The sequence below is a fragment of the Oncorhynchus gorbuscha genome, linkage group LG10 (assembly GCF_021184085.1).
Source record: "Oncorhynchus gorbuscha isolate QuinsamMale2020 ecotype Even-year linkage group LG10, OgorEven_v1.0, whole genome shotgun sequence".
Taxonomy (NCBI): Eukaryota; Metazoa; Chordata; class Actinopteri; order Salmoniformes; family Salmonidae; genus Oncorhynchus; species Oncorhynchus gorbuscha.
Genome location: NC_060182.1, coordinates 81,198,609 through 81,224,409, shown reverse-complemented (window position 1 = coordinate 81,224,409; position 25,801 = coordinate 81,198,609). Strand labels below are relative to the sequence as shown.

The following is a 25,801-nucleotide window of genomic DNA, read 5'->3' as shown; positions in this document are numbered from 1 at the left end:
GAGGAGAGATGGAGAGGGCATGGATGAGAGGAGAGAGAGAGGGGCATGGATGAGAGGAGAGAGAGAGGGCATGGATGAGAGGAGAGAGAGAGGGGCATGGATGAGAGGAGAGAGAGGAGGGCATGGATGAGAGGAGAGAGAGAGGGCATGGATGAGAGGAGAGAGAGAGGGGCATGGATGAGAGGAGAGAGAGAGGGCATGGATGAGAGGAGAGAGAGAGGGCATGGATGAGAGAGAGAGAGAGAGGCATGGATGAGAGGAGAGAGAGAGGGCATGGATGAGAGGAGAGAGAGGGCATGGATGAGAGGAGAGAGAGAGGGCATGGATGAGAGGAGAGAGAGAGGGCATGGATGGGAGAGAGAGAGAGGGCATGGATGAGAGGAGAGAGAGAGGGCATGGATGAGAGGAGAGAGAGAGGGCATGGATGAGAGGAGAGAGAGAGGGGCATGGATGAGAGGAGAGAGAGAGGGCATGGATGAGAGGAGAGAGAGAGGCATGGATGGAGGAGAGAGAGAGGGCATGGATGAGAGGAGAGAGAGAGGGGCATGGATGAGAGGAGAGAGAGAGGGCATGGATGAGAGGAGAGAGAGAGGGCATGGATGAGAGGAGAGAGAGAGGGCATGGATGAGAGGAGAGAGAGAGGGCATGGATGAGAGGAGAGAGAGAGGGCATGGATGGAGGAGAGAGAGAGGGCATGGATGAGAGGAGAGAGAGAGGGCATGGATGAGAGGAGAGAGAGAGGGCATGGATGAGAGGAGAGAGAGAGGCATGGATGAGAGGAGAGAGAGAGGGCATGGATGAGAGGAGAGAGAGAGGACATGGATGAGAGGAGAGAGAGAGGGCATGGATGGGAGGAGAGAGAGGGCATGGATGGGAGGAGAGAGAGGAGGAGAGGAGATGGATGAGAGAGGAGAGAGAGAGGGCATGGATGAGAGGAGAGAGAGAGATGGATGAGAGGAGAGGAGGAGGGCATGGATGAGAGGAGAGAGAGAGGGCATGGATGAGAGGAGAGAGAGAGAGGGCATGGATGAGAGGAGAGAGAGAGGGCATGGATGGGAGGAGAGAGAGGGGCATGGATGAGAGGAGAGAGAGGGGACATGGATGAGAGGAGAGAGAGGGGCATGGATGAGAGGAGAGAGAGAGGGGCATGGATGAGAGGAGAGAGAGAGGGCATGGATGAGAGGAGAGAGAGGGAGAGCATGGATGGGAGGAGAGAGAGAGGGCATGGATGAGAGGAGAGAGAGAGGGCATGGATGGGAGGAGAGAGAGAGGGGCATGGATGAGAGGAGAGAGAGAGACATGGATGAGAGAGAGAGAGAGAGGGCATGGATGAGAGGAGAGAGAGAGAGGGCATGGATGAGAGGAGAGAGAGGGCATGGATGGGAGGAGAGAGAGAGGGCATGGATGAGAGGAGAGAGAGAGGGCATGGATGAGAGGAGAGAGAGAGAGGGCATGGATGAGAGGAGAGAGAGGGCATGGATGAGAGGAGAGAGAGAGGGCATGGATGAGAGGAGAGAGAGAGGGGCATGGATGAGAGGAGAGAGAGAGAGCATGGATGAGGAGAGAGAGGATGAGAGGGAGGGTATGGATGAGAGGAGAGAGAGAGGGCATGGATGAGAGGAGAGAGAGAGGGCATGGATGAGAGGAGAGAGAGAGGGCATGGATGGGAGGAGAGAGAGGGCATGGATGGGAGGAGATGGGATGGAGAGAGAGAGGGCATGGATGAGAGGAGAGAGAGAGGGGCATGGATGAGAGGAGAGAGAGAGGGGTTATGGATGAGAGGAGAGAGAGGGCATGGATGAGAGAGAGCATGGATGAGAGAGAGGGCATGGATGAGAGAGAGAGAGGGCATGGATGAGAGGAGAGAGAGAGGGCATGGATGAGAGGAGAGAGAGAGGGCATGGATGGGAGGAGAGAGAGAGGGCATGGATGAGAGGAGAGAGAGAGGGCATGGATGAGAGGAGAGAGAGAGGGCATGGATGGGAGGATGAGAGAGAGGGCATGGATGAGAGGAGAGAGAGAGAGGGCATGGATGAGAGGAGAGAGAGATGGATGCATGGATGAGAGGAGAGAGAGGGGCATGGATGAGAGGAGAGAGAGGATGGAGGAGCATGGATGAGAGGAGAGGAGAGAGGGCATGGATGAGAGGAGAGAGAGAGGGCATGGAGGAGAGAGAGGGCATGATGGGAGAGAGAGGTATGGATGAGAGGAGAGAGAGAGGGGCATGGATGAGAGGAGAGAGGAGGATGAGAGGAGAGAGAGAGAGGGCATGGATGAGAGGAGAGAGAGGGGCATGGATGAGAGGAGAGAGAGAGGGCATGGATGAGAGGAGAGAGAGAGGGCATGGATGGGAGAGAGAGAGGGCATGGATGGGAGGAGAGAGAGAGGACATGGATGAGAGGAGAGAGAGGGGCATGGATGAGAGGAGAGAGAGAGGCATGGATGAGAGGAGGAGAGAGGACATGGATGAGAGGAGAGAGAGAGGGCATGGATGAGAGGAGAGAGAGAGAGGGCATGGATGAGAGGAGAGAGAGAGAGGACATGGATGGGAGGAGAGAGAGAGGGCATGGATGGAGGAGAGAGAGAGGGCATGGATGAGAGGGAGAGAGAGAGGGCATGGATGAGGAGGAGAGAGGCATGGATGAGAGAGAGAGAGGGGATGGGAGGAGAGAGAGGATGAGGAGAGAGAGGAGAGATGGATGAGAGGAGAGAGAGAGGGCATGGATGAGAGGAGAGAGAGAGCATGGATGGAGGAGAGAGAGGGCATGGATGAGAGGAGAGAGGGCATGGATGAGAGGAGAGAGAGAGAGGGCATGGATGAGAGGAGAGAGAGGGCAGGATGGGAGGAGAGAGGGCATGGATGAGAGGAGAGAGAGGGGCATGGATGAGAGGAGAGAGAGAGGGCATGGATGAGAGGAGAGAGAGAGGGCATGGATGGGAGAGAGAGGGCATGGATGGGAGGAGAGAGAGAGGGCATGGATGGAGGAGAGAGAGAGGATGAGACATGGATGAGAGGAGAGAGAGAGGGCATGGATGAGAGGAGAGAGAGAGGGGCATGGATGAGAGGAGAGAGAGAGGATGGGAGGAGAGAGAGGGCATGGATGAGAGGAGAGAGAGAGGAGCATGGATGAGGATGAGAGAGAGAGGGCATGGATGGGAGGAGAGAGAGGGGCATGGATGAGAGGAGAGAGAGAGGGCATGGATGAGGAGAGAGAGGGCATGGATGAGAGGAGAGGCATGGATGAGAGGAGAGAGAGAGGGCATGGATGAGAGGAGAGAGAGAGGGCATGGATGAGAGGAGAGAGAGAGAGGGCATGGATGAGAGGAGAGAGAGAGGCATGGATGGGAGAGGAGAGAGAGGGGCATGGATGAGAGGAGAGAGAGGGGTATGGATGAGGAGGAGAGAGAGGGCATGGATGAGAGAGAGAGATGAGAGGAGAGAGAGAGGGGCATGGATGAGAGGAGAGAGAGAGGGCATGGATGAGAGGAGAGAGAGAGAGGGCATGGATGAGAGGAGAGAGAGAGGGCATGGATGAGAGGAGAGAGAGAGGGGCATGGATGAGAGGAGAGAGAGAGGGCATGGATGAGAGGAGAGAGAGAGGGCATGGATGAGAGGAGAGAGGGCATGGATGAGAGGAGAGAGAGAGGCATGGATGAGAGGAGAGAGAGGGCATGGATGAGAGGATGGGAGGAGAGAGAGAGGGCATGGATGAGAGGAGAGAGAGAGGGCATGGATGGGAGGAGAGAGAGAGGGAATGGATGAGAGGAGAGAGAGAGGGCATGGATGGAGGAGAGAGAGAGGGCATGGATGGAGAGAGAGAGGACATGGATGAGAGGAGAGAGAGGGAGAGAGGACATGGATGGGAGGAGAGAGAGAGGGGCATGGATGGGAGGAGAGAGAGAGGCATGGATGGGCATGGATGGATGAGAGAGAGAGAGAGAGGGCATGGATGAGAGGAGAGAGAGAGAGGCATGGATGAGAGGAGAGAGAGAGGGCATGGATGAGAGGAGAGAGAGAGAGAGGATGAGAGAGGAGAGAGGAGGAGAGGATGGCAGGATGAGAGGAGAGAGAGGGCATGGATGGAGGAGGAGAGAGGACATGGATGGGAGAGAGAGAGGGCATGGATGGGAGGAGAGAGGATGAGAGGAGAGAGAGGCATGGATGAGGAGGAGAGAGAGAGAGGGCATGGATGGAGAGAGAGAGAGAGGGCATGGATGAGAGGAGAGAGAGGGCATGGATGGGAGGAGAGAGAGAGGGCATGGATGAGAGGAGAGAGAGAGGGCATGGATGGGAGAGGAGAGAGAGAGAGGCATGGATGAGAGGAGAGAGAGAGGGGACATGGATGGGAGGAGAGAGAGAGAGGGCATGGATGGGAGATGAGAGAGAGAGAGAGGGCATGGATGAGAGAGAGAGAGAGGGCATGGATGAGAGGAGAGAGAGGGTATGGATGAGAGGAGAGAGAGGAGCAGGATGAGATGAGAGGAGAGAGAGGGCATGGATGAGAGGAGAGAGAGAGGGCATGGATGAGAGGAGAGAGAGAGGGCATGGATGGGAGGAGAGAGAGAGGGCATGGATGGGAGGAGAGAGAGAGGGCATGGATGAGAGGAGAGAGAGAGAGGCATGGATGAGAGGAGAGAGAGAGGGCATGGATGGGAGAGAGAGAGAGCATGGTTATGAGAGAGGAGAGAGGATGGGAGGATGGATGGATGAGAGAGAGAGGGCATGGATGAGAGGAGAGAGAGAGGGCATGGATGAGAGGAGAGAGAGAGGGCATGGATGAGAGGAGAGAGGGCATGGATAAGAGTAGAGAGAGGGCATGGAGGAGAGGAGACAGAGAGAGGGCATGGATGAGAGGAGAGAGAGAGGGCATGGCTGGGAGGATAGAGAGAGGGCATGGATGAGAGGAGAGAGAGAGAGGGCATGGATGAGAGGAGAGAGAGAGGGCATGGATGAGAGGAGCGAGAGGGGGCATGGATGAGAGGAGAGAGAGGACATGCATGAGAGGAGAGAGAGAGGGCATGGATGAGAGGAGAGAGAGAGAGGGCATGGATGAGAGGAGAGAGAGAGGGTATGGATGAGAGGAGAGAGAGAGAGGGCATGGATGAGAGGAGAGAGAGAGGGCATGGATGAGAGGAGAGAGAGGGCATGATGGGAGGAGAGAGAGAGGGCATGGATGAGAGGACAGAGAGAGGGCATGGATGGGAGGAGAGAGAGGGCATGGATGGGAGGAGAGAGAGAGGGCATGGATGAGAGGAGAGAGAGAGAGGGCATGGATGAGAGGAGAGAGAGAGGACATGGATGAGAGGAGAGAGAGAGGGCATGGATGAGAGGAGAGAGAGAGAGGGCATGGATGAGAGGAGAGAGAGAGGGCATGGATGAGAGGAGAGAGAGAGGCCATGGATGAGAGGAGAGAGAGAGGACATGGATGGGAGGAGAGAGAAAGGGCATGGATGAGAGGAGAGAGAGAGAGGTTATGGATGAGAGGAGAGAGAGAGGGCATGGATGAGAGGAGAGAGGGCATGGATGGGAGGAGAGAGAGGGCATAGATGAGAGGAGAGAGAGGGCATGGATGGGAGGAGAGAGAGAGGGCATGGAGGAGAGGATAGAGAGAGGTTATGGATGAGAGGAGAGAGAGAGGGTATGGATGAGAGGAGAGAGAGAGAGGGCATGGATGAGAGGAGAGAGAGAGGGCATGGATGAGAGGAGAGAGAGAGGGCATGGATGAGAGGAGAGAGAGAGGGCATGGATGGGAGGAGAGAGAGAGGGCTTGGATGAGAGGAGAGAGAGAGGGCATGGATGGGAGGAGAGAGAGAGGGATGAAGGAGGATGAGTGGATGAGAGAGAGAGGGCATGGATGGGAGGAGAGATGGATGAGAGGAGAGAGAGGGCATGGATGAAAGGGGCATGAGAGAGAGAGAGGGGACATGGATGAGAGGAGAGAGAGAGGGCATGGATGAGAGGAGAGATGGATGGGCATGGATGAGAGGAGAGAGAGGGCATGATGGGAGGAGAGAGAGGCATGGATGGAGAGGAGAGAGAGAGAGCATGGATGAGAGGAGAGAGAGACGGCATGGATGAAAGGAGAGAGAGAGGGCATGGATGGGAGGAGAGAGAGAGGGCATGGATGAGAGGAGAGAGGGCATGGATGGGAGGAGAGAGAGGGGCATGGATGGGAGGAGAGAGAGAGGGCATGGATGAGAGGAGAGAGAGAGGGCATGGATGAGAGGAGAGAGAGAGGATGGGAGATGGATGAGAGATGAGAGAGAGAGGGCATGGATGGGAGGAGAGAGAGAGAGGGCATGGATGAGAGGATGGATGGGAGGAGAGAGAGAGGGCATGGATGGGAGGAGAGAGAGAGAGGGGATGGATGAGAGGAGAGAGAGAGGGCATGGATGAGAGGATGAGAGAGGGGCATGGATGAGAGGAGAGAGAGAGGGACATGGATGGGAGGAGAGAGAGAGAGGGCATGGATGAGAGGAGAGAGAGAGATGGGAGGAGAGAGCATGGATGAGAGAGAGAGAGAGGGCATGGATGAGAGGAGAGAGAGAGAGAGGGACATGGATGAGGGAGAGAGAGGGACATGGATGAGGAGAGAGAGGGCATGGATGGGAGGAGAGAGAGAGGGCATGGATGAGAGGAGAGGATGAGAGGAGAGAGAGAGAGGGCATGGATGAGAGGAGAGAGAGAGGGCATGGATGAGAGGAGAGAGAGAGGGCATGGATGAGAGGAGAGAGAGAGAGGGAGGGACATGGATGAGAGGAGAGAGAGAGGGCATGGATGAGAGGAGAGAGAGAGGGCATGGATGAGAGAGAGGGACATGAGGAGAGAGAGAGAGGGCATGGATGAGAGGAGAGAGAGAGGGCATGGATGAGAGGAGAGAGAGAGGGCATGGATGGGAGGAGAGAGAGAGGGCATGGATGAGAGGAGAGAGAGGGCATGGATGGGAGGAGAGAGAGAGGATGGGAGGAGAGAGAGGGGGATGAGAGGAGAGATGATGAGGGCATGGATGAGAGGAGAGAGAGAGGGCATGGATGGGAGGAGAGAGAGAGGGCATGGATGAGAGGAGAGAGAGAGAGGAGAGAGGGGCATGGATGAGGAGAGAGAGAGGGCATGGATGGGAGGAGAGGATGGGAGAGAGAGGGCATGGATGAGGAGGAGAGAGAGGGGCATGGATGAGGAGGAGAGAGATGGATGAGAGAGAGAGAGAGAGGGCATGGATGAGAGGAGAGAGAGAGGGCATGGATGAGAGGAGAGAGAGAGGGACATGGATGAGAGGAGAGAGAGAGGGCATGGATGAGAGGAGAGAGAGAGAGGGATGGATGGAGGAGAGAGAGAGGACATGGATGAGGAGAGAGAGGGACATGGATGAGAGAGAGAGGGCATGGATGAGAGGAGAGAGAGAGGGCATGGATGAGAGGAGAGAGAGGGCATGGATGAGAGGATGAGAGAGAGAGAGGGCATGGATGAGAGAGAGAGAGAGGGGCATGGATGGGATGAGATGGATGGGAGGAGAGAGAGAGGGACATGGATGAGAGGAGAGAGAGAGGGCATGGATGAGAGGAGAGAGAGGACATGGATGGGAGGAGAGAGAGAGGACATGGATGAGAGGAGAGAGAGAGGGACATGGATGGGAGGAGAGAGGGCATGGATGAGAGAGAGAGAGAGGACATGGATGGGAGGAGAGAGAGAGGCATGGATGAGAGAGAGGAGATGAGAGAGAGAGGGACATGGATGAGAGGAGAGAGAGAGAGGCATGGATGAGAGGGAGAGAGGACATGGATGAGAGGAGAGAGAGAGGGCATGGATGATGGAGAGAGGGGACATGGATGAGAGGAGAGAGAGGAGGGGACATGGATGAGAGGAGAGAGAGAGGGCATGGATGGGAGGAGAGAGAGAGGGCATGGATGGGAGGAGAGAGAGGGCATGGATGGAGGAGAGAGGGACATGGATGGGAGGAGAGAGAGAGGGCATGGATGAGAGGAGAGGGTGAGAGAGGGCATGGATGAGAGGAGAGAGAGAGAGGTTATGGATGAGAGGAGAGAGAGAGAGGACATGGATGAGAGAAGAGAGAGAGGGCATGGATGGGAGGAGAGAGAGGACATGGATGAGAGGAGAGGATGGGAGAGAGAGAGGACATGGATGAGAGGAGAGAGAGGAGGGCATGGATGAGAGGAGAGAGAGAGGGCATGGATGAGAGGAGAGAGGGCATGGATGGAGAGGAGAGAGAGAGGGCATGGATGAGAGGAGAGAGAGAGGACATGGGGAGAAGAGAGAGAGGACATGGATGGGAGGAGAGAGGGCATGGATGAGAGGAGAGAGAGGACATGGATGGGAGGATGGATGACATGAGGGAGGAGAGAGAGAGGGAGAGAGGGGACATGGATGAGAGGAGAGAGAGAGGGCATGGATGAGAGGAGAGAGAGAGGACATGGATGGGAGGAGAGAGAGGATGGGAGGGCATGGATGAGAGAGAGAGAGAGAGGGCATGGATGAGAGGAGAGAGAGAGGCATGGATGAGAGGAGAGAGAGAGAGGGCATGGATGAGAGGAGAGAGGACATGGATGAGAGGAGCATGGATGAGAGGAGAGAGAGGGCATGGATGGGAGGAGAGAGAGGGGCATGGATGGGAGGAGAGAGAGGGACATGGATGGATGGGAGGGAGAGAGAGAGAGGGACATGGATGGGAGGAGAGAGAGAGGGCATGGATGGGAGGAGGATGGAGGGAGGAGAGAGAGAGCATGGATGAGGAGAGAGAGAGAGAGGAGGACATGGATGAGAGGAGAGAGAGAGGACATGGATGAGAGGAGGAGAGAGAGAGAGGGCATGGATGAGAGGAGAGAGAGAGGGATGGGATGGATGAGGAGGGAGAGAGAGAGGACATGGATGGAGGAGAGAGAGAGGGGACATGGATGGAGGAGAGAGAGGACATGGATGGGAGAGGATGGATGGGAGGGAGAGAGAGAGGGCATGGATGAGAGGAGAGAGAGAGGGCATGGATGAGAGGAGAGGACATGGGTGGGAGAGGGCATGGATGGGAGGGAGGATGGATGGGAGGAGAGAGAGGACATAGATGAGAGGAGAGAGGATGGGAGGGAGGGAGAGGACATGGATGGGAGGAGAGAGAGAGATGGGAGAGGCATGGATGGAGAGGATGAGAGAGGTTATGGGATGGATGAGAGGAGAGAGAGAGGGTATGGATGAGAGAGAGAGAGAGAGGGGCATGGATGAGAGGAGAGAGAGAGGGGCATGGATGAGAGGAGAGAGAGAGAGGGACATGGATGGGAGGAGAGAGAGAGGGCATGGATGGATGGGAGGGACATGGATGAGGAGAGGAGATGGATGAGAGGAGAGAGAGAGGGCATGGATGGGAGGATGGGGAGAGAGGAGAGAGAGAGGAGCATGGATGGGAGGAGAGAGAGAGGACATGGATGGGAGGAGAGAGAGACATGGATGGGAGGAGGAGAGGACATGGATGAGAGGAGAGAGAGGACATGGATGGGAGGAGAGAGGGGACATGGATGGGAGGACATGAGAGAGAGGGCATGGAGAGAGGAGAGAGAGAGAGGGGCATGGATGGGAGGAGAGAGAGAGGACATGGATGGAGAGAGGATGAGAGAGAGAGGACATGGATGGGAGGAGAGAGAGAGGGACATGGATGGGAGGAGAGAGAGAGGGCATGGATGGGAGGAGAGAGAGAGGGTATGGATGAGAGGAGAGAGAGAGAGGGCATGGATGGGAGGGAGAGAGAGAGGGCATGGATGAGAGGAGAGAGAGAGGGCATGGATGAGAGGAGAGAGAGGGCATGGATGGGAGGAGAGAGAGAGATGGATGGGAGGAGAGAGAGGACATGGATGAGAGGAGGATGGGAGAGAGAGGGACATGGATGGGAGGAGAGAGAGGGCATGGATGGGAGGAGAGAGAGAGGGACATGGATGAGGAGGAGAGAGAGAGGACATGGATGAGAGGAGAGACATGGATGGAGAGAGAGAGGGCATGGATGAGGAGAGAGAGAGGACATGGATGGGAGGAGGAGAGAGGGGACATGGATGGGAGAGAGAGAGAGAGGACATGGATGGGAGGAGAGAGAGAGGACATGGATGAGAGGAGAGAGAGAGGCCATGGATGAGAGAGAGAGACATGGATGGGAGAGAGAGAGGGCATGGATGGGAGGAGAGAGAGAGGTTATGGATGAGAGGAGAGGATGAGGGAGGATGAGAGAGAGGAGGATGGATGGGAGGAGAGATGGAGGGAGGAGAGAGAGGGACATGGATGGGAGGAGAGAGAGGGCATGGATGGGAGGAGAGAGAGAGGACATGGATGGGAGGAGAGAGGGACATGGATGGGAGAGGAGAGAGAGGGACATGGATGGGAGGAGAGAGAGGGACATGGATGAGAGGAGAGAGAGGACATGGATGGAGAGAGAGAGAGAGGCATGGATGGGAGGAGAGAGAGAGGGCATGGATGATGAGAGGGATGAGAGGAGAGGGGCATGGATGGGAGGAGAGAGAGAGACATGGATGGGAGGAGAGAGAGAGGGACATGGATGAATGGGAGGAGAGAGAGAGGGCATGGATGAGAGGAGAGAGAGAGGGGCATGGATGAGAGGAGAGAGAGAGGGCATGGATGAGAGGAGAGAGAGGGCATGGATGAGAGGAGAGAGAGAGGACATGGATGGGAGAGAGAGAGAGGACATGGATGGAGAGGAGAGAGAGATGGATGAGAGGAGAGAGAGATGGATGAGAGGAGAGAGAGAGAGGACATGGATGGAGGAGAGAGAGAGGGCATGGATGAAGAGGAGAGAGGACAGGATGAGAGAGAGGCATGGATGGGAGGAGAGAGAGAGGGCATGGATGGGAGGAGAGAGAGAGGACATGGATGGGAGGAGAGAGGAGGACATGGATGGGAGGAGAGAGAGGGGCATGGATGGAGAGAGAGAGACATGGATGGGAGGAGAGAGAGAGGACATGGATGAGAGGAGAGGGTGGGAGAGAGGAGATGGATGGGACATGGATGAGAGGAGAGAGAGGGCATGGATGGGAGGAGAGAGAGGACATGGATGGGATGGATGAGAGGAGAGAGAGAGGGCATGGATGGGAGGGAGGAGAGAGAGAGGACATGGATGGGAGGAGAGAGAGAGGACATGGATGGGAGGAGAGAGAGAGGACATGGATGGGAGGAGAGAGAGGGCATGGATGGGAGGATGGATGGATGAGAGAGAGAGAGGGGCATGGATGAGAGGAGAGAGAGGGACATGGATGGGAGGAGAGAGAGAGGGCATGGATGAGAGGAGAGAGAGAGGGACATGGATGGGAGGAGAGAGAGAGGACATGGATGGGAGGAGAGAGAGAGGACATGGATGGAGGAGAGAGAGAGGGACATGGATGAGGAGGAGAGAGAGGGCATGGATGGGAGGAGAGAGAGGGACATGGGTGGGATGGATGAGAGAGAGGACATGATGAGGATGGGAGAAGAGAGAGGGACATGGATGGGAGGAGAGAGAGAGGGCATGGATGGGAGAGAGAGAGAGATGGATGGGAGGAGAGATGGATGAGAGGAGAGAGGACATGGATGGATGAGAGGAGAGATGGATGGGGCATGGATGGGAGAGAGAGGAGGAGAGAGAGAGGGACATGGATGGGAGGAGAGAGAGAGGACATGGATGAGGAGAGAGAGAGAGGGCATGGATGAGAGGAGAGAGAGAGGGCATGGATGGGAGGAGAGAGAGAGGACATGGATGGGAGGAGAGAGGGACATGGATGGGAGGAGAGAGAGGGCATGGATGGGAGGAGAGAGAGAGAGAGAGGACATGGATGGGAGGAGAGAGAGAGAGATGGGCATGGATGACATGATGGGAGGAGAGAGAGGGGACATGGATGGAGGAGAGAGAGAGAGGACATGGATGGGAGGAGAGAGAGAGGGCATGGATGAGAGGAGAGAGAGGGAGGAGAGAGGACATGGATGAGAGGAGAGAGAGAGGACATGGATGGGAGGAGAGAGAGAGGACATGGATGGGAGGGAGAGAGAGAGGACATGGATGGGAGAGAGAGAGAGGACATGGATGAGAGGAGGGAGAGAGGACATGGATGGGAGGAGAGAGAGAGGGACATGGATGGGAGGAGGAGAGAGGGACATGGATGGGAGAGAGAGGACATGGATGAGGAGGAGAGAGAGGACATGGATGGGAGGAGAGAGAGGGACATGGAGAGAGAGAGAGAGAGGGTATGGATGGGAGAGGAGAGAGATGAGGAGGGCATGGATGGAGGAGAGAGAGAGGACATGGATGGGAGAGAGAGAGGCATGGATGAGAGGAGATGGATGGAGGAGAAAGAGAGAGAGGATGATGGGAGAGAGAGAGGGACATGGATGGGAGGAGAGGAGAGAGGACATGGATGAGAGGAGAGAGGATGGGAGGAGGAGCATGGATGGGAGGAGAGAGAGAGGGACATGGATGGGAGGAGAGAGAGAGGACATGGATGGGAGGAGATGAGAGAGGGAATGGATGGGAGGAGGAGAGAGAGAGGACATGGATGGGAGGAGGAGAGAGGACATGGATGAGAAGAGAGAGGGCATGGATGGGAGGAGAGAGAGGACATGGATGGGAGGAGAGAGAGGACATGGATGGGAGGAGAGAGGGGCATGGATGAGAGGAGGAGAGAGGATGGGAGGGGCATGGATGGGAGGAGAGAGAGAGGGCATGGATGGAGAGGAGAGAGAGAGAGAGAGAGGACATGGATGGGAGGAGAGAGGGAGGATGAGGAGAGAGAGAGGACATGGATGGGAGGAGAGAGAGAGGGACATGGATGGGAGGAGAGAGAGAGGGCATGGATGGGAGGAGAGAGAGAGGGACATGGATGGGAGGAGAGAGAGGGACATGGATGGGAGAGAGAGAGAGGGATGGATGAGAGGAGAGAGAGAGAGACATGGATGAGAGGAGAGAGAGAGGGCATGGATGAGGAGGAGAGAGAGGACATGGATGGGAGGAGAGAGAGGGACATGGATGGGAGGAGAGAGAGAGGGGACATGGATGAGAGGAGAGAGAGAGGGACATGGATGGGAGGAGAGAGAGAGGACATGGATGGAGGAGAGAGAGAGGACATGGATGGGAGGAGAGAGAGAGGGGACATGGATGGGAGGAGAGAGAGAGGACATGGATGAGGAGAGAGAGGAGGGATGGGAGAGAGAGAGAGAGAGGACATGGATGGGAGGAGAGAGAGAGGGACATGGATGGGAGAGGAGAGAGGACATGGATGGGAGAGAGAGAGGGACATGGATGGGAGGAGAGAGAGAGGACATGGATGGGAGGAGAGAGAGAGAGACATGGATGGGAGGAGAGAGAGGACATGGATGGGAGGAGAGAGAGAGGACATGGATGGGAGGAGAGAGAGGGACATGGATGGGAGAGAGAGGAGGACAGGATGGGAGAGAGAGGGACATGGATGGGAGGAGAGAGAGAGGCATGGATGGGAGATAGAGAGGACATGGATGGCAGAGAGAGAGGAGATGGATGGGAGGAGGAGAGAGAGGACATGGATGGAGGAGAGAGAGAGACATGGATGGGAGAGAGAGAGAGGGACATGGATGGGATGGATGAGAGGATGGGAGAGAGAGAGGACATGGATGGGAGGAGATGGATGAGAGGAGAGAGGACATGGATGGGAGGAGAGAGAGAGGACATGGATGGGAGGAGAGAGAGGCATGGATGAGAGGAGAGAGAGAGGGGACATGGATGGGAGAGAGAGGGACATGGATGAGAGGAGAGAGAGGGGACATGGATGGGAGGAGAGAGAGAGGACATGGATGGCAGGAGAGAGAGAGAGGACATGGATGGGAGAGAGAGAGAGGACATGGATGGGAGGAGAGAGAGGGACATGGATGGGAGGAGAGAGGACATGGATGGGAGGAGGATGAGACATGGATGGGAGGAGAGAGAGAGGACATGGATGGGAGGAGAGAGACATGGATGGGAGAAAGAGAGGACATGGATGGGATGGAGAGAGAGAGAGAGGACATGGATGGGAGGAGAGAGAGAGGACATGGATGGGAGGAGAGGAGGATGGGAGGAGAGAGAGGGACATGGATGGGAGGAGAGAGAGAGAAGAGGACATGGATGGGAGGAGAGAGAGAGAGAGGACATGGATGGGAGAGGAGAGAGAGAGAGGACATGGATGGAGGAGAGAGAGACATGGAGAGAGGAGAGGACATGGATGGAGGAGGACATGGATGGGAGGAGAGAGAGGACATGGATGGGAGAGGAGAGAGAGATGGATGGATGGAGGGAGGACATGGAGAGAGAGAGGACATGGATGGGAGGAGAGAGAGAGGACATGGATGGGAGGAGAGAGAGAGAGAGGACATGGATGGGAGGAGAGAGAGGACAGAGAGGAGAGGTGAGAGGACATGGATGGGAGGAGAGAGACATGGATGGGAGGAGAGAGATGGATGGGATGGGAGAGAGAGGACATGGATGGGAGGAGAGAGAGAGAGGACATGGATGGGAGGAGAGAGAGAGGGCATGGATGAGGAGGAGAGAGGATGGGACATGGATGGGAGGAGAGAGAGAGGACATGGATGGGAGGAGAGAGAGAGGACATGGATGGGAGGAGAGAGAGAGGACATGGATGGGAGAGGAGAGAGAGGGACATGGATGGGAGGAGAGAGAGAGGACATGGATGGGAGGAGAGAGAGAGGACATGGATGGGAGGAGAGAGAGGACATGGATGGGAGGAGAGAGAGGACATGAATGGGAGGATAGAGACATGGATGGGAGGAGAGAGAGGGGACATGGATGGGAGAGGAGACATGGAGAGGAGGAGAGGACATGGATGGGAGAGAGAGAGAGGGGACATGGATGGGAGAGAGAGGGCATGGATGGGAGGAGAGAGAGAGACATGGATGGGGAGGAGAGAGCATGGATGGGAGGAGAGAGAGGATGAGGAGAGAGAGAGGACATGGATGAGAGGAGAGAGAGAGGACATGGATGGGAGGAGAGAGAGAGGACATGGATGAGAGGAGGAGAGAGGGACATGGATGGGAGGAGAGAGAGACATGGGCATGGATGGGAGGAGAGAGAGAGGACATGGATGGGAGGAGAGAGAGGACATGGATGGGAGGAGGAGAGAGAGGACATGGATGGGAGGAGAGAGAGGACATGGGTGGGAGAGAGAGAGGACATGGATGGGAGGAGAGAGAGGGACATGGATGGGGAGAGAGAGAGGAGGACATGGATGGGAGGAGAGAGAGGGACATGGATGGGAGGAGAGAGAGAGGGACATGGATGGGAGAGAGGACATGGATGGGAGGAGAGAGAGAGACATGGATGGGAGGAGAGAGGGACATGGATGGGAGAGAGAGAGAGGACATGGATGAGGAGGAGAGAGAGAGGACATGGATGGGAGGAGAGAGAGAGGGACATGGATGGATGAGAGAGGGACATGGATGGGAGGAGAGAGAGGACATGGATGGGAGGAGAGAGAGAGGACATGGATGGGAGGAGAGAGAGAGGGACATGGATGGGAGGAGAGAGAGAGGGACATGGATGGGAGGAGAGGACATGGATGGGAGGAGAGAGAGAGAGGACATGGATGGGAGGAGAGAGAGAGGACATGGATGGGAGAGAGAGAGGACATGGATGGGAGGAGAGAGAGACATGGATGGGAGGAGGAGGGACATGGATGGGAGGAGAGAGAGAGGACATGGATGGGAGGAGAGAGGGGACATGGATGGGAGGAGAGAGAGAGGACATGGATGGGAGAAGAGAGAGGGACATGGATGGGAGGAGAGAGAGAGGACATGGATGGGAGGAGAGAGAGAGGACATGGATGGGAGGAGAGAGAGAGGGACATGGATGGGAGGAAGAGAGAGAGGACATGGATGGGAGGAGAGAGAGGGACATGGATGGGAGGAGAGAGAGGACATGGATGGGAGGAGAGAGAGAGAGGATGGATGGATGGGAGGAGAGAGAGAGAGGGACATGGATGGGAGAGGAGAGGAGAGAGAGAGGACATGGATGGGAGGAGAGAGAGAGGACATGGATGGGAGAGAGAGAGAGGACATGGATGGGAGGAGAGAGAGGGACATGGATGGGAGGAGAGAGAGAGGACATGGATGGGAGGAGAGAGAGAGGACATGGATGTGAGGAGAGAGAGGATGAGAGAGAGAGGACATGGAGGAGAGAGAGAGGGACATGGATGGGAGGAGAGAGAGAGGACATGGATGGGAGGAGAGAGAGGACATGGATGGGAGGAGAGAGAGAGGACATGGATGGGAGGAGAGAGGGACATGGATGGGAGGAGAGACATGGATGGGAGAGAGGGACATGGATGGGAGGAGAGAGAGAGACATGGATGGGAGGAGACATGGATGGGAGGAGAGAGAGGACATGGATGGATGAGGAGAGAGAGAGACATGGATGGGAGGAGAGAGAGGGACATGGATGGGAGGAGAGAGAGAGGACATGGATGGGAGGAGAGAGAGAGAGGACATGGATGGGAGGAGAGAGAGAGGACATGGATGGGGAAGAGAGAGGATGATGGAGAGAGAGAGGACATGGATGGGAGGAGAGAGAGAGGACATGGATGGATGAGAGGAGAGAGAGAGAGGACATGGATGGGAGAGAGAGAGACATGGATGAGGAGAGAGAGGAGGACATGGATGGGAGGAGAGAGAGAGGACATGGATGGGAGGAGAGAGAGGACATGGGAGGGAGAGAGAGAGGACATGGATGGGAGGAGAGAGAGAGGGACATGGATGGGAGGAGAGGGAGGATGAGAGAGAGAGAGGACATGGATGGGAGGAGAGAGAGAGGACATGGATGGGAGGAGAGAGAGAGGACATGGATGGGAGGAGAGAGAGACATGGATGGGAGAGAGAGAGAGAGGACATGGATGGGAGGAGAGAGAGAGGACATGGATGGGAGGAGAGAGAGAGGACATGGATGGGAGGAGAGAGAGAGAGGACATGGATGGGAGGAGAGAGAGAGAGGACATGGATGGGAGGAGGAGAGAGAGGACATGGATGGGAGGAGGAGAGAGGGGATGGGAGGAGAGAGAGAGGACATGGATGGGAGGAGAGAGAGGGACATGGATGGGGAGGGAGAGAGAGAGACATGGATGGGAGGAGAGAGGGGACATGGATGGGAGGAGAGAGAGGACATGGATGGGAGGAGAGAGAGAGGACATGGATGGGAGGAGAGAGAGAGGACATGGATGGGAGGAGAGAGAGGACATGGATGGGAGGAGAGAGAGAGGACATGGATGGGAGGAGAGAGAGAGGACATGGATGGGAGAGAGAGAGAGGACATGGGTGGGAGGAGAGAGAGACATGGATGGGAGGAGAGAGGAGAGGAGAGAGGACATGGATGGGAGGAGAGAGGACATGGATGGAGGAGAGAGAGGGACATGGATGGGAGAGAGAGAGAGAGAGGACATGGATGGGAGGAGAGAGAGAGGACATGGATGGGATGGATGGAGATGGATGAGAGAGAGAGAGGAGAGAGAGGACATGGATGGGAGGAGAGAGAGAGAGGACATGGATGGGAGAGAGAGAGGACATGGATGGGAGAGAGAGAGGACATGGATGGGAGGAGAGAGAGGACATGGATGGGAGGAGAGAGAGAGGACATGGATGGGAGAGAGAGAGACATGGACATGGATGGGAGGAGAGGAGAGAGGACATGGATGGGAGGAGAGAGAGAGGACATGGATGGGAGGAGAGAGAGGGACATGGATGGAGGAGAGAGAGGACATGGATGGGAGGAGACATGGATGTGAGAGGGGACATGGGGAGGAGAGAGAGAGGACATGGGAGAGAGAGAGAGAGAGGACATGGATGGGAGGAGAGAGAGAGGACATGGATGGGAGGAGAGAGACATGGATGGGAGAGAGAGAGAGAGGACATGGATGGGATGGGAGGAGAGAGAGAGGGACATGGATGGGAGAGAGAGAGAGAGACATGGATGGGAGAGAGAGAGGGACATGGATGGGAGGAGAGAGAGAGGGACATGGATGGGAGGAGAGAGAGAGAGGACATGGATGGGAGAGAGAGAGAGAGGACATGGATGGGAGGAGAGAGAGAGGACATGGATGGGAGAGAGAGAGGACATGGATGGCAGGAGAGAGAGAGGACATGGATGGGAGGAGAGAGAGAGGACATGGATGGGAGAGAGAGAGAGGACATGGATGGGAGGAGAGAGAGAGGACATGGATGGGAGGAGAGAGAGAGAGGGAGAGAGAGAGAGGACATGGGAGGGAGAGAGAGAGAGAGAGAGAGAGGACATGGATGGAGGAGAGAGAGGACATGGATGAGAGAGAGAGACATGGATGGGAGGAGAGAGACATGGATGGGAGAGAGAGGACATGGATGGGAGGAGACATGGATGGGAGGAGAGAGAGGACATGGATGGGAGGAGAGAGGACATGGATGGGAGGAGAGAGAGGACATGGATGGGAGGAGAGAGAGAGAGGACATGGATGGGAGGAGAGAGAGAGGACATGGATGGGAGGAGAGAGACATGGATGGGAGGAGAGAGGGACATGGGTGGGAGGAGAGAGAAGGGACATGGATGGGAGGAGAGAGAGGACATGGATGGGAGGAGAGAGACATGGATGGGAGGAGAGAGAGGGCATGGATGGGAGGAGAGAGAGAGGACATGGATGGGAGGAGAGAGAGGACATGGATGAAAGGAGAGAGAGAGACATGGATGAGAGGAGAGAGATGGATGGATGAGGAGAGACATGGATGGGAGGAGAGGACATGGATGGGAGGAGAGAGAGAGAGGACATGGATGGGAGGAGAGAGAGGAGGGGGATGATGAGAGAGAGACATGAGGATGAGAGGATGGACATGGATGGGAGAGAGAGAGGGCATGGATGGGAGGAGAGAGAGAGGGACATGGAGGAGAGAGGAGAGAGAGAGGACATGGATGGGAGGAGAGAGAGAGGGATGGATGAGAGGAGGATGAGAGAGAGAGGAGGACATGGATGGGAGGAGAGAGAGAGAGAGAGAGAGGGACATGGATGGGAGGAGAGAGAGAGGACATGGATGGGAGGAGAGAGAGAGGACATGGATGGGAGGAGAGAGAGGACATGGATGGGAGGAGAGAGAGGGACATGGATGGGAGGAGAGAGAGGGACATGGATGGGAGGAGAGAGAGAGGACATGGATGGGAGGAGAGAGAGAGGACATGGATGGGAGGAGAGAGAGGACATGGATGGGAGGAGAGAGAGAGGACATGGATGGGAGGAGAGAGAGGACATGGATGGGAGGAGAGAGAGGACATGGATGGGAGGAGAGAGAGAGAGGACATGGATGGGAGGAGAGAGAGAGAGAGGACATGGATGGGAGGAGAGAGAGAGGACATGGATGGGAGAAGAGAGAAGGGACATGGATGGGAGGAGAGAGAGGACATGGATGGGAGGAGAGGATGGGAGAGAGAGACATGGATGGGAGGAGAGAGAGAGAGGACATGGATGGGAGAAGAGAGAGAGGACATGGATGGGAGGAGAGAAGACATGGATGGGACATGGATGGGAGGAGAGAGAGAGAGGACATGGATGGGAGGAGAGAGAGAGAGGACATGGATGGGAGGAGGACATGATGGGAGAGAGAAGAGAGGACATGGATGGGAGGAGAGATGGAGGACATGGATGGGAGAGGACATGGATGGGAGGAGGACATGGATGGGAGGAGAGAGAGGACATGGGTGGGAGGAGAGAGAGAGGACATGGATTGGAGGAGAGAGAGAGGACATGATGGGAGAGAGAGGGACATGGATGGGAGGAGAGGACATGGATGGGAGGAGAGAGAGAGGACATGGATGGGAGGAGGGAGAGAGGACATGGATGGGAGAAGAGAGAGGGGACATGGATGGAGAGGAGACATGGATGGGAGGACATGGATGGGAGGAGAGAGAGAGAGAGGGACATGGATGGATGAGGAGAGAGAGGACATAGATGAATGGGAGGATGGACATGGATGAGGGAGAGAGAGAGACATGAGAGGAGAGAGAGAGGGACATGGATGGGAGGAGAGGAGAGAGGAGAGGATGGACATGGATGGGAGGAGAGAGAGAGGACATGGATGGGAGGAGAGAGAGAGGACATGGATGGGAGAGAGACATGGAGGACATGGATGGGAGGAGAGAGAGGACATGGATGGACATGGATGGGAGGAGAGAGAGAGGACATGGACATGGATGGGAGAAGAGAGAGGACATGGACATGGATGGGAGGAGAGAGAGGACATGGATGGGAGAGACATGGATGGGAGGAGAGAGAGAGGACATGGATGGGAGAGAGAGACATGGATGGGGAGATGAGAGTGGGAGGAGAGAGAGGGGACATGGATGAGAGAGAGAGACATGGGACATGGATGGATGGGAGAGAGAGAGGACATGGATGGGAGGAGAGAGAGGGACATGGATGGGAGGAGAGAGAGAGGACATGGATGGGAGGAGAGAGAGAGGGGAGACATGGATGGGAGGAGAGAGAGAGACATGGATGGGATGGAGGACATGGATGGAGGGAGGAGAGGACATGGATGGGAGAGATGGGAGAGAGAGAGGACATGGATGGGAGGAGAGAGAGGACATGGATGGGAGGAGAGAGGGACATGGATGGGAGGAGAGAGAGAGAGGACATGGATGGGAGGAGAGAGAGGACATGGATGGGAGGAGAGAGAGGAGAGAGGACATGGATGGGAGGAGAGAGAGGACATGGATGGGAGGAGAGAGGAGGATGGGAGGAGAGGGACATGGATGGGAGAGAGACATGATGGACATGGGTGGGAGGAGAGAGAGAGGACATGGATGGTGGGAGGAGAGGACATGGATGGGAGAGAGGGACATGGATGGGAGGAGAGAGAGAGGGGACATGGATGGGAGGAGGAGGGTGGGAGAGAGAGAGAGAGACATGGATGGGAGGAGAGAGAGAGAGGACATGGATGGGAGGAGAGAGAGGAGGGAGGACATGGATGGGAGGAGAGAGAGGGACATGGATGGGAGGAGAGAGACATGGATGGGAGGAGAGAGGACATGGATGGGAGGAGAGAGAGAGGGGACATGGATGGGAGGAGAGAGAGAGGACATGGATGGGAGGAGAGAGAGAGACATGGACATGGATGGAGATGAGAGAGAGGGACATGGATGGGAGGAGAGAGAGGACATGGATGGGAGGAGAGAGAGAGGACATGGATGGGAGGAGAGAGAGATGAGAGAGAGGAGGGCATGGATGCATGGATGGAGAGAGGGTGGGAGAGAGAGGACATGGATGGGAGGAGAGAGGATGGGAGAGACATGGATGGATGGGAGGAGAGAGACATGATGAGAGGACATGGATGGGAGGAGAGAGAGAGAGGACATGGATGGGAGGAGAGAGAGAGGAGGACATGGATGGGAGGAGAGAGAGGACATGGATGGGAGGAGAGAGAGACATGGATGGGAGGAGAGAGAGAGGACATGGATGGGAGGAGAGAGAGAGGACATGGATGGGAGGAGAGAGAGAGGACATGGATGGGAGGAGAGAGAGAGGACATGGATGGGGAGAGAGAGAGATGAGAGAGAGACATGGATGGGAGGAGAGAGAGGGACATGGATGGGAGGAGGAGAGAGAGGACATGGATGAGAGGAGAGAGAGAGGGACATGGATGGGAGGAGAGAGAGAGGATGGGAGACATGGATGGGAGAGAGAGGGACATGGATGGGAGAGAGAGAGAGGACATGGATGGGAGAGAGAGAGGACATGGATGGGAGGAGAGAGAGAGAGGACATGGATGAGGAGAGAGAGAGGACATGGATGAGAGAGAGAGAGAGAGGAGAGACATGGATGAGAGGAGAGAGAGAGAGGACATGGATGGGAGGAGAGAGATGGATGGGACATGGATGGGAGGAGAGAGAGAGAGACATGGATGGGAGGAGAGAGAGAGGACATGGATGGGAGGAGAGAGAGGACATGGATGGGAGGAGAGAGAGAGAGGACATGGATGGGAGGAGAGAGAGGACATGGATGGGAGGAGAGAGAGAGAGAGACATGGATGGGAGGAGAGAGAGAGGGACATGGATGGGAGGAGAGAGAGAGAGAGGACATGGATGGGAGGAGAGAGAGACATGGATGGATGGGAGGAGAGAGAGAGGACATGGATGGGAGGAGAGAGAGGGACATGGATGGGGAGGAGAGAGAGGACATGGATGGGAGAGAGAGAGAGGACATGGATGGGAGAGAGAGAGAGGACATGGATGGGAGAGAGAGAGAGGACATGGATGGGAGGAGAGAGAGAGGGACATGGATGGGAGAGAGAGAGGACATGGATGGGAGGAGAGAGACATGGATGGGAGGAGAGAGAGACATGGATGGGAGGAGAGAGATGGATGGAGGAGAGAGGACATGGATGGGAGGAGAGAGAGGACATGGATGAGGAGAGAGGACATGGATGGGAGGAGAGAGAGAGGACATGGATGGGAGAGAGAGAGACATGGATGGGAGGAGGAGAGAGAGAGAGAGGACATGGATGGGAGGAGAGAGAGGACATGGATGGGAGGAGAGAGAGAGGACATGGATGGGAGGAGAGAGAGAGACATGGACATGGATGGGAGGAGAGAGAGAGGACATGGATGGGAGGAGAGAGAGAGACATGGATGGGAGGAGAGAGAGGACACATGGATGGGAGGAGAGAGAGGACATGGACATGGATGGGAGGAGAGAGATGATGGACATGGATGGGAGGAGAGAGAGGACATGGATGGGAGGAGAGAGAGGGACATGGATGGGAGAGAGAGAGAGGACATGGATGGGAGGAGAGAGAGGACATGGATGGGAGGAGAGAGAGGACATGGATGGGAGGAGAGAGAGAGAGACATGGATGGGAGGAGAGAGAGAGGACATGGATGGTAGGAGAGAGAGAGAGAGGACATGGGTGGGAGGAGAGAGAGAGGACATGGATGGGAGGAGAGAGAGAGGACATGGATGGGAGGAGAGAGGACATGGATGGGAGGAGAGAGAGAGGACATGGATGTGAGGAGAGAGAGGAGGATGGGAGGACATGGATGGGAGGAGAGAGAGAGGACATGGATGGGAGGAGAGAGAGAGACATGGATGGGAGGAGAGAGAGAGGACATGGATGGGAGGAGAGAGAGACATGGATGGGAGGAGAGAGGAGGTTGGGAGGACATGGATGGGAGGAGAGAGAGAGGACATGGATGGGAGGAGAGAGAGAGGACATGGATGGGAGGAGAGAGAGAGGACATGGATGGGAGGAGAGAGAGGACATGGATGGGAGAAGAGAGAGGACATGGGTGGGAGGAGAAGAGAGACATGGGTGGGAGGAGAGAGAGAGGACATGGATGGGAGAGGAGAGAGAGACATGGATGGGAGGAGAGAGAGACATGGGTGGGAGGAGAGAGAGAGGACATGGATGGGAGAGAGAGAGAGGACATGGATGGGAGGAGAGAGAGGGACATGGATGGGATGAGAGAGAGAGGACATGGATGGGAGGAGAGAGAGAGGGACATGGATGGGAGAAGAGAGAGAGAGGACATGGATGGGAGAGAGAGAGAGAGAGATGGACATGGAGGAGAAAGAGAGGACATGGGAGGAGAGAGAGAGGACATGGATGGGAGGAGAGAGAGGACATGGATGGGAGAGGAGAGAGGACATGGATGGGAGAGAGAGAGAGGACATGGATGGGAGGAGAGAGAGGACATGGATGGGAGGAGAGAGGACATGGATGGGACATGGATGGGAGGAGAGAGAGAGGACATGGATGGGAGGAGAGAGGACATGGATGGGAGGACATGGATGGGAGGAGAGAGAGAGGACATGGATGGGAGGAGAGAGAGAGGGACATGGATGGGAGGAGAGAGAGAGGACATGGATGGGAGGAGAGAGAGGACATGGATGGGAGGAGAGAGACATGGATGGGAGGAGAGAGAGAGACATGGATGGGAGGAGAGAGAGAGGACATGGATGGGAGGAGAGAGAGAGACATGGATGGGAGGAGGAGATAGAGAGGATGGGAGGAGAGAGAGGACATGGATGGGAGGAGAGAGAGGACATGAATGGGAGGATAGAGACATGGATGAGTGGAGAGAGAGGACATGGATGGGAGGAGAGAGAGGACATGGATGGGAGGAGATAGAGAGGACATGGATGGGAGGAGAGAGAGGACATGGATGGGAGGAGAGACATGGATGGGAGGAGAGAGGGAGGACATGGATGGGAGGAGAGAGAGAGGACATGGATGGGAGGAGAGAGAGAGGACATGGATGGGAGGAGAGAGGGAGGACATGGATGGGAGGAGAGAGAGGCTGCTGAGACCAGTACTAGAACAGGAACATGCCCTGCTAATTGAGAGTGTCAATCATATTTTTCATGTTTAGAGATTAGATGATCAGAGATTAACCTAAAATTAGCCTACAAGAGCAATGCACAGTTGAACCCCAGTTGGTCTGATAAGGATCAACAAGCCATCCATGTCGTACCATTAACAGGATCATCAAGACTAGAGCAGTCAGGCGTCTCCGATCCGATACCATCTCCTGCTTTCCTGGCTGAGATCCAATCTTGGGTATAAAGATGAGCTGCCCCCCTCTAAACAGGGGGGGGGTGGATGGTGGGGGGGGTATACAAGGCGGGGCACCTACTGTATTGCATTTGGTGATGCCTGATTTGTATTGTGTATGTGTTGCATAGATAACAGGGTTTGGGGGTGGGAGAAGGAGCCCCAGGCCTGTTCATCATTTCAGAGGTGTAGCAGCCAGGGTTTACCCTAATTTACTCAATTCAATTGACCTGCTAGCCAGCTAAATCTCCATAGGTTTCCCTGCTAAGAAAAAGGACGGAATGTCCCAAATGGCTCCCTATTCCCTATTTAGTGCACTACTTTTGACCAGAGCCCTATGGTAGTGTACTACATAGGAAATAGGCTGCCATTTGGAATGCAACCAGGTTCCTAGGTGGGATATTGACCTGCATTAGTGCACGGGAGTCTAAACAGAACTGACTGGGTGGTCAAGCAGATCAACTGTTTTATTTATGCAGGCAGAAAGAGGTCATATCATCATGTTGACCCATTCTGTCCCCTTTTTCATTTTTTATTTATTTAACCTTTATTTAACTCGGAAAATCAGTTAAGAACCAATTCTTCTTTACAATGACGGCCTTGTTCAGGGGCAGAATGTCAGCTCCGGGATTCGATCTAGCAACCTTTCGGTTACTGGCCCAACACTACCTGCCGCCCCATACTTGGCTACCTTTTGACAAATAAAAACAATCTCACTCTTTTCTTTACCTGGTGCATTAACAGTAGAGGAAGAGGTGCAATGGAGGTACTGTGTGTGTGTTCACCTGTAGCTGGTCCCATTTGTGTGTCATGGCATTGACTCGCTCGTGGAAGTCCGGGGGCAGCTGTGCTCCGCTCCTCCGCAGGCTCTCGGCCCAGCCCAGGAGATGTGTCTTCTTAGGGAGCCACATCCTCATCTCCACACTGTTCCCCTGGGGACAGACACATGAAAGAGACATGGCTGAGACATTGTCTGCACACTACAGTACATACTGTAGAGCAGAGTTGCTCAAGATCCACAACACTGACTATGTCATCCATTACACTGGTGAACACAGCACTGACTATATCATCCATTACACTGGTGAACACCGCACTGACTACTATGTCATCCATTACACTGGTGAACACAGCACTGACTATGTCATCCATTACACTGGTGAAGACAGCACTGACTATGTCATCCATTACACTGGTGAACACAGCACTGACTATGTCATCCATTACACTGGTGAACACAGCACTGACTAT

The 25,801-nt window shown here is 55.4% G+C and overlaps 1 protein-coding gene across 1 annotated transcript in view; it reads right to left on the bottom strand.

Moving 5' to 3' along the window:
* Nucleotides 1–25,801, bottom strand: part of akap6 (A kinase (PRKA) anchor protein 6) — a 313,910-nt gene that overhangs the window by 40,772 nt on the left and 247,337 nt on the right. Inside the window, exon 10 of the mRNA XM_046367705.1 lies at nt 25,336–25,482. Coding sequence (XP_046223661.1) covers nt 25,336–25,482 — 147 coding nt within the window. The remainder of the gene's footprint in view (nt 1–25,335; nt 25,483–25,801) is intronic.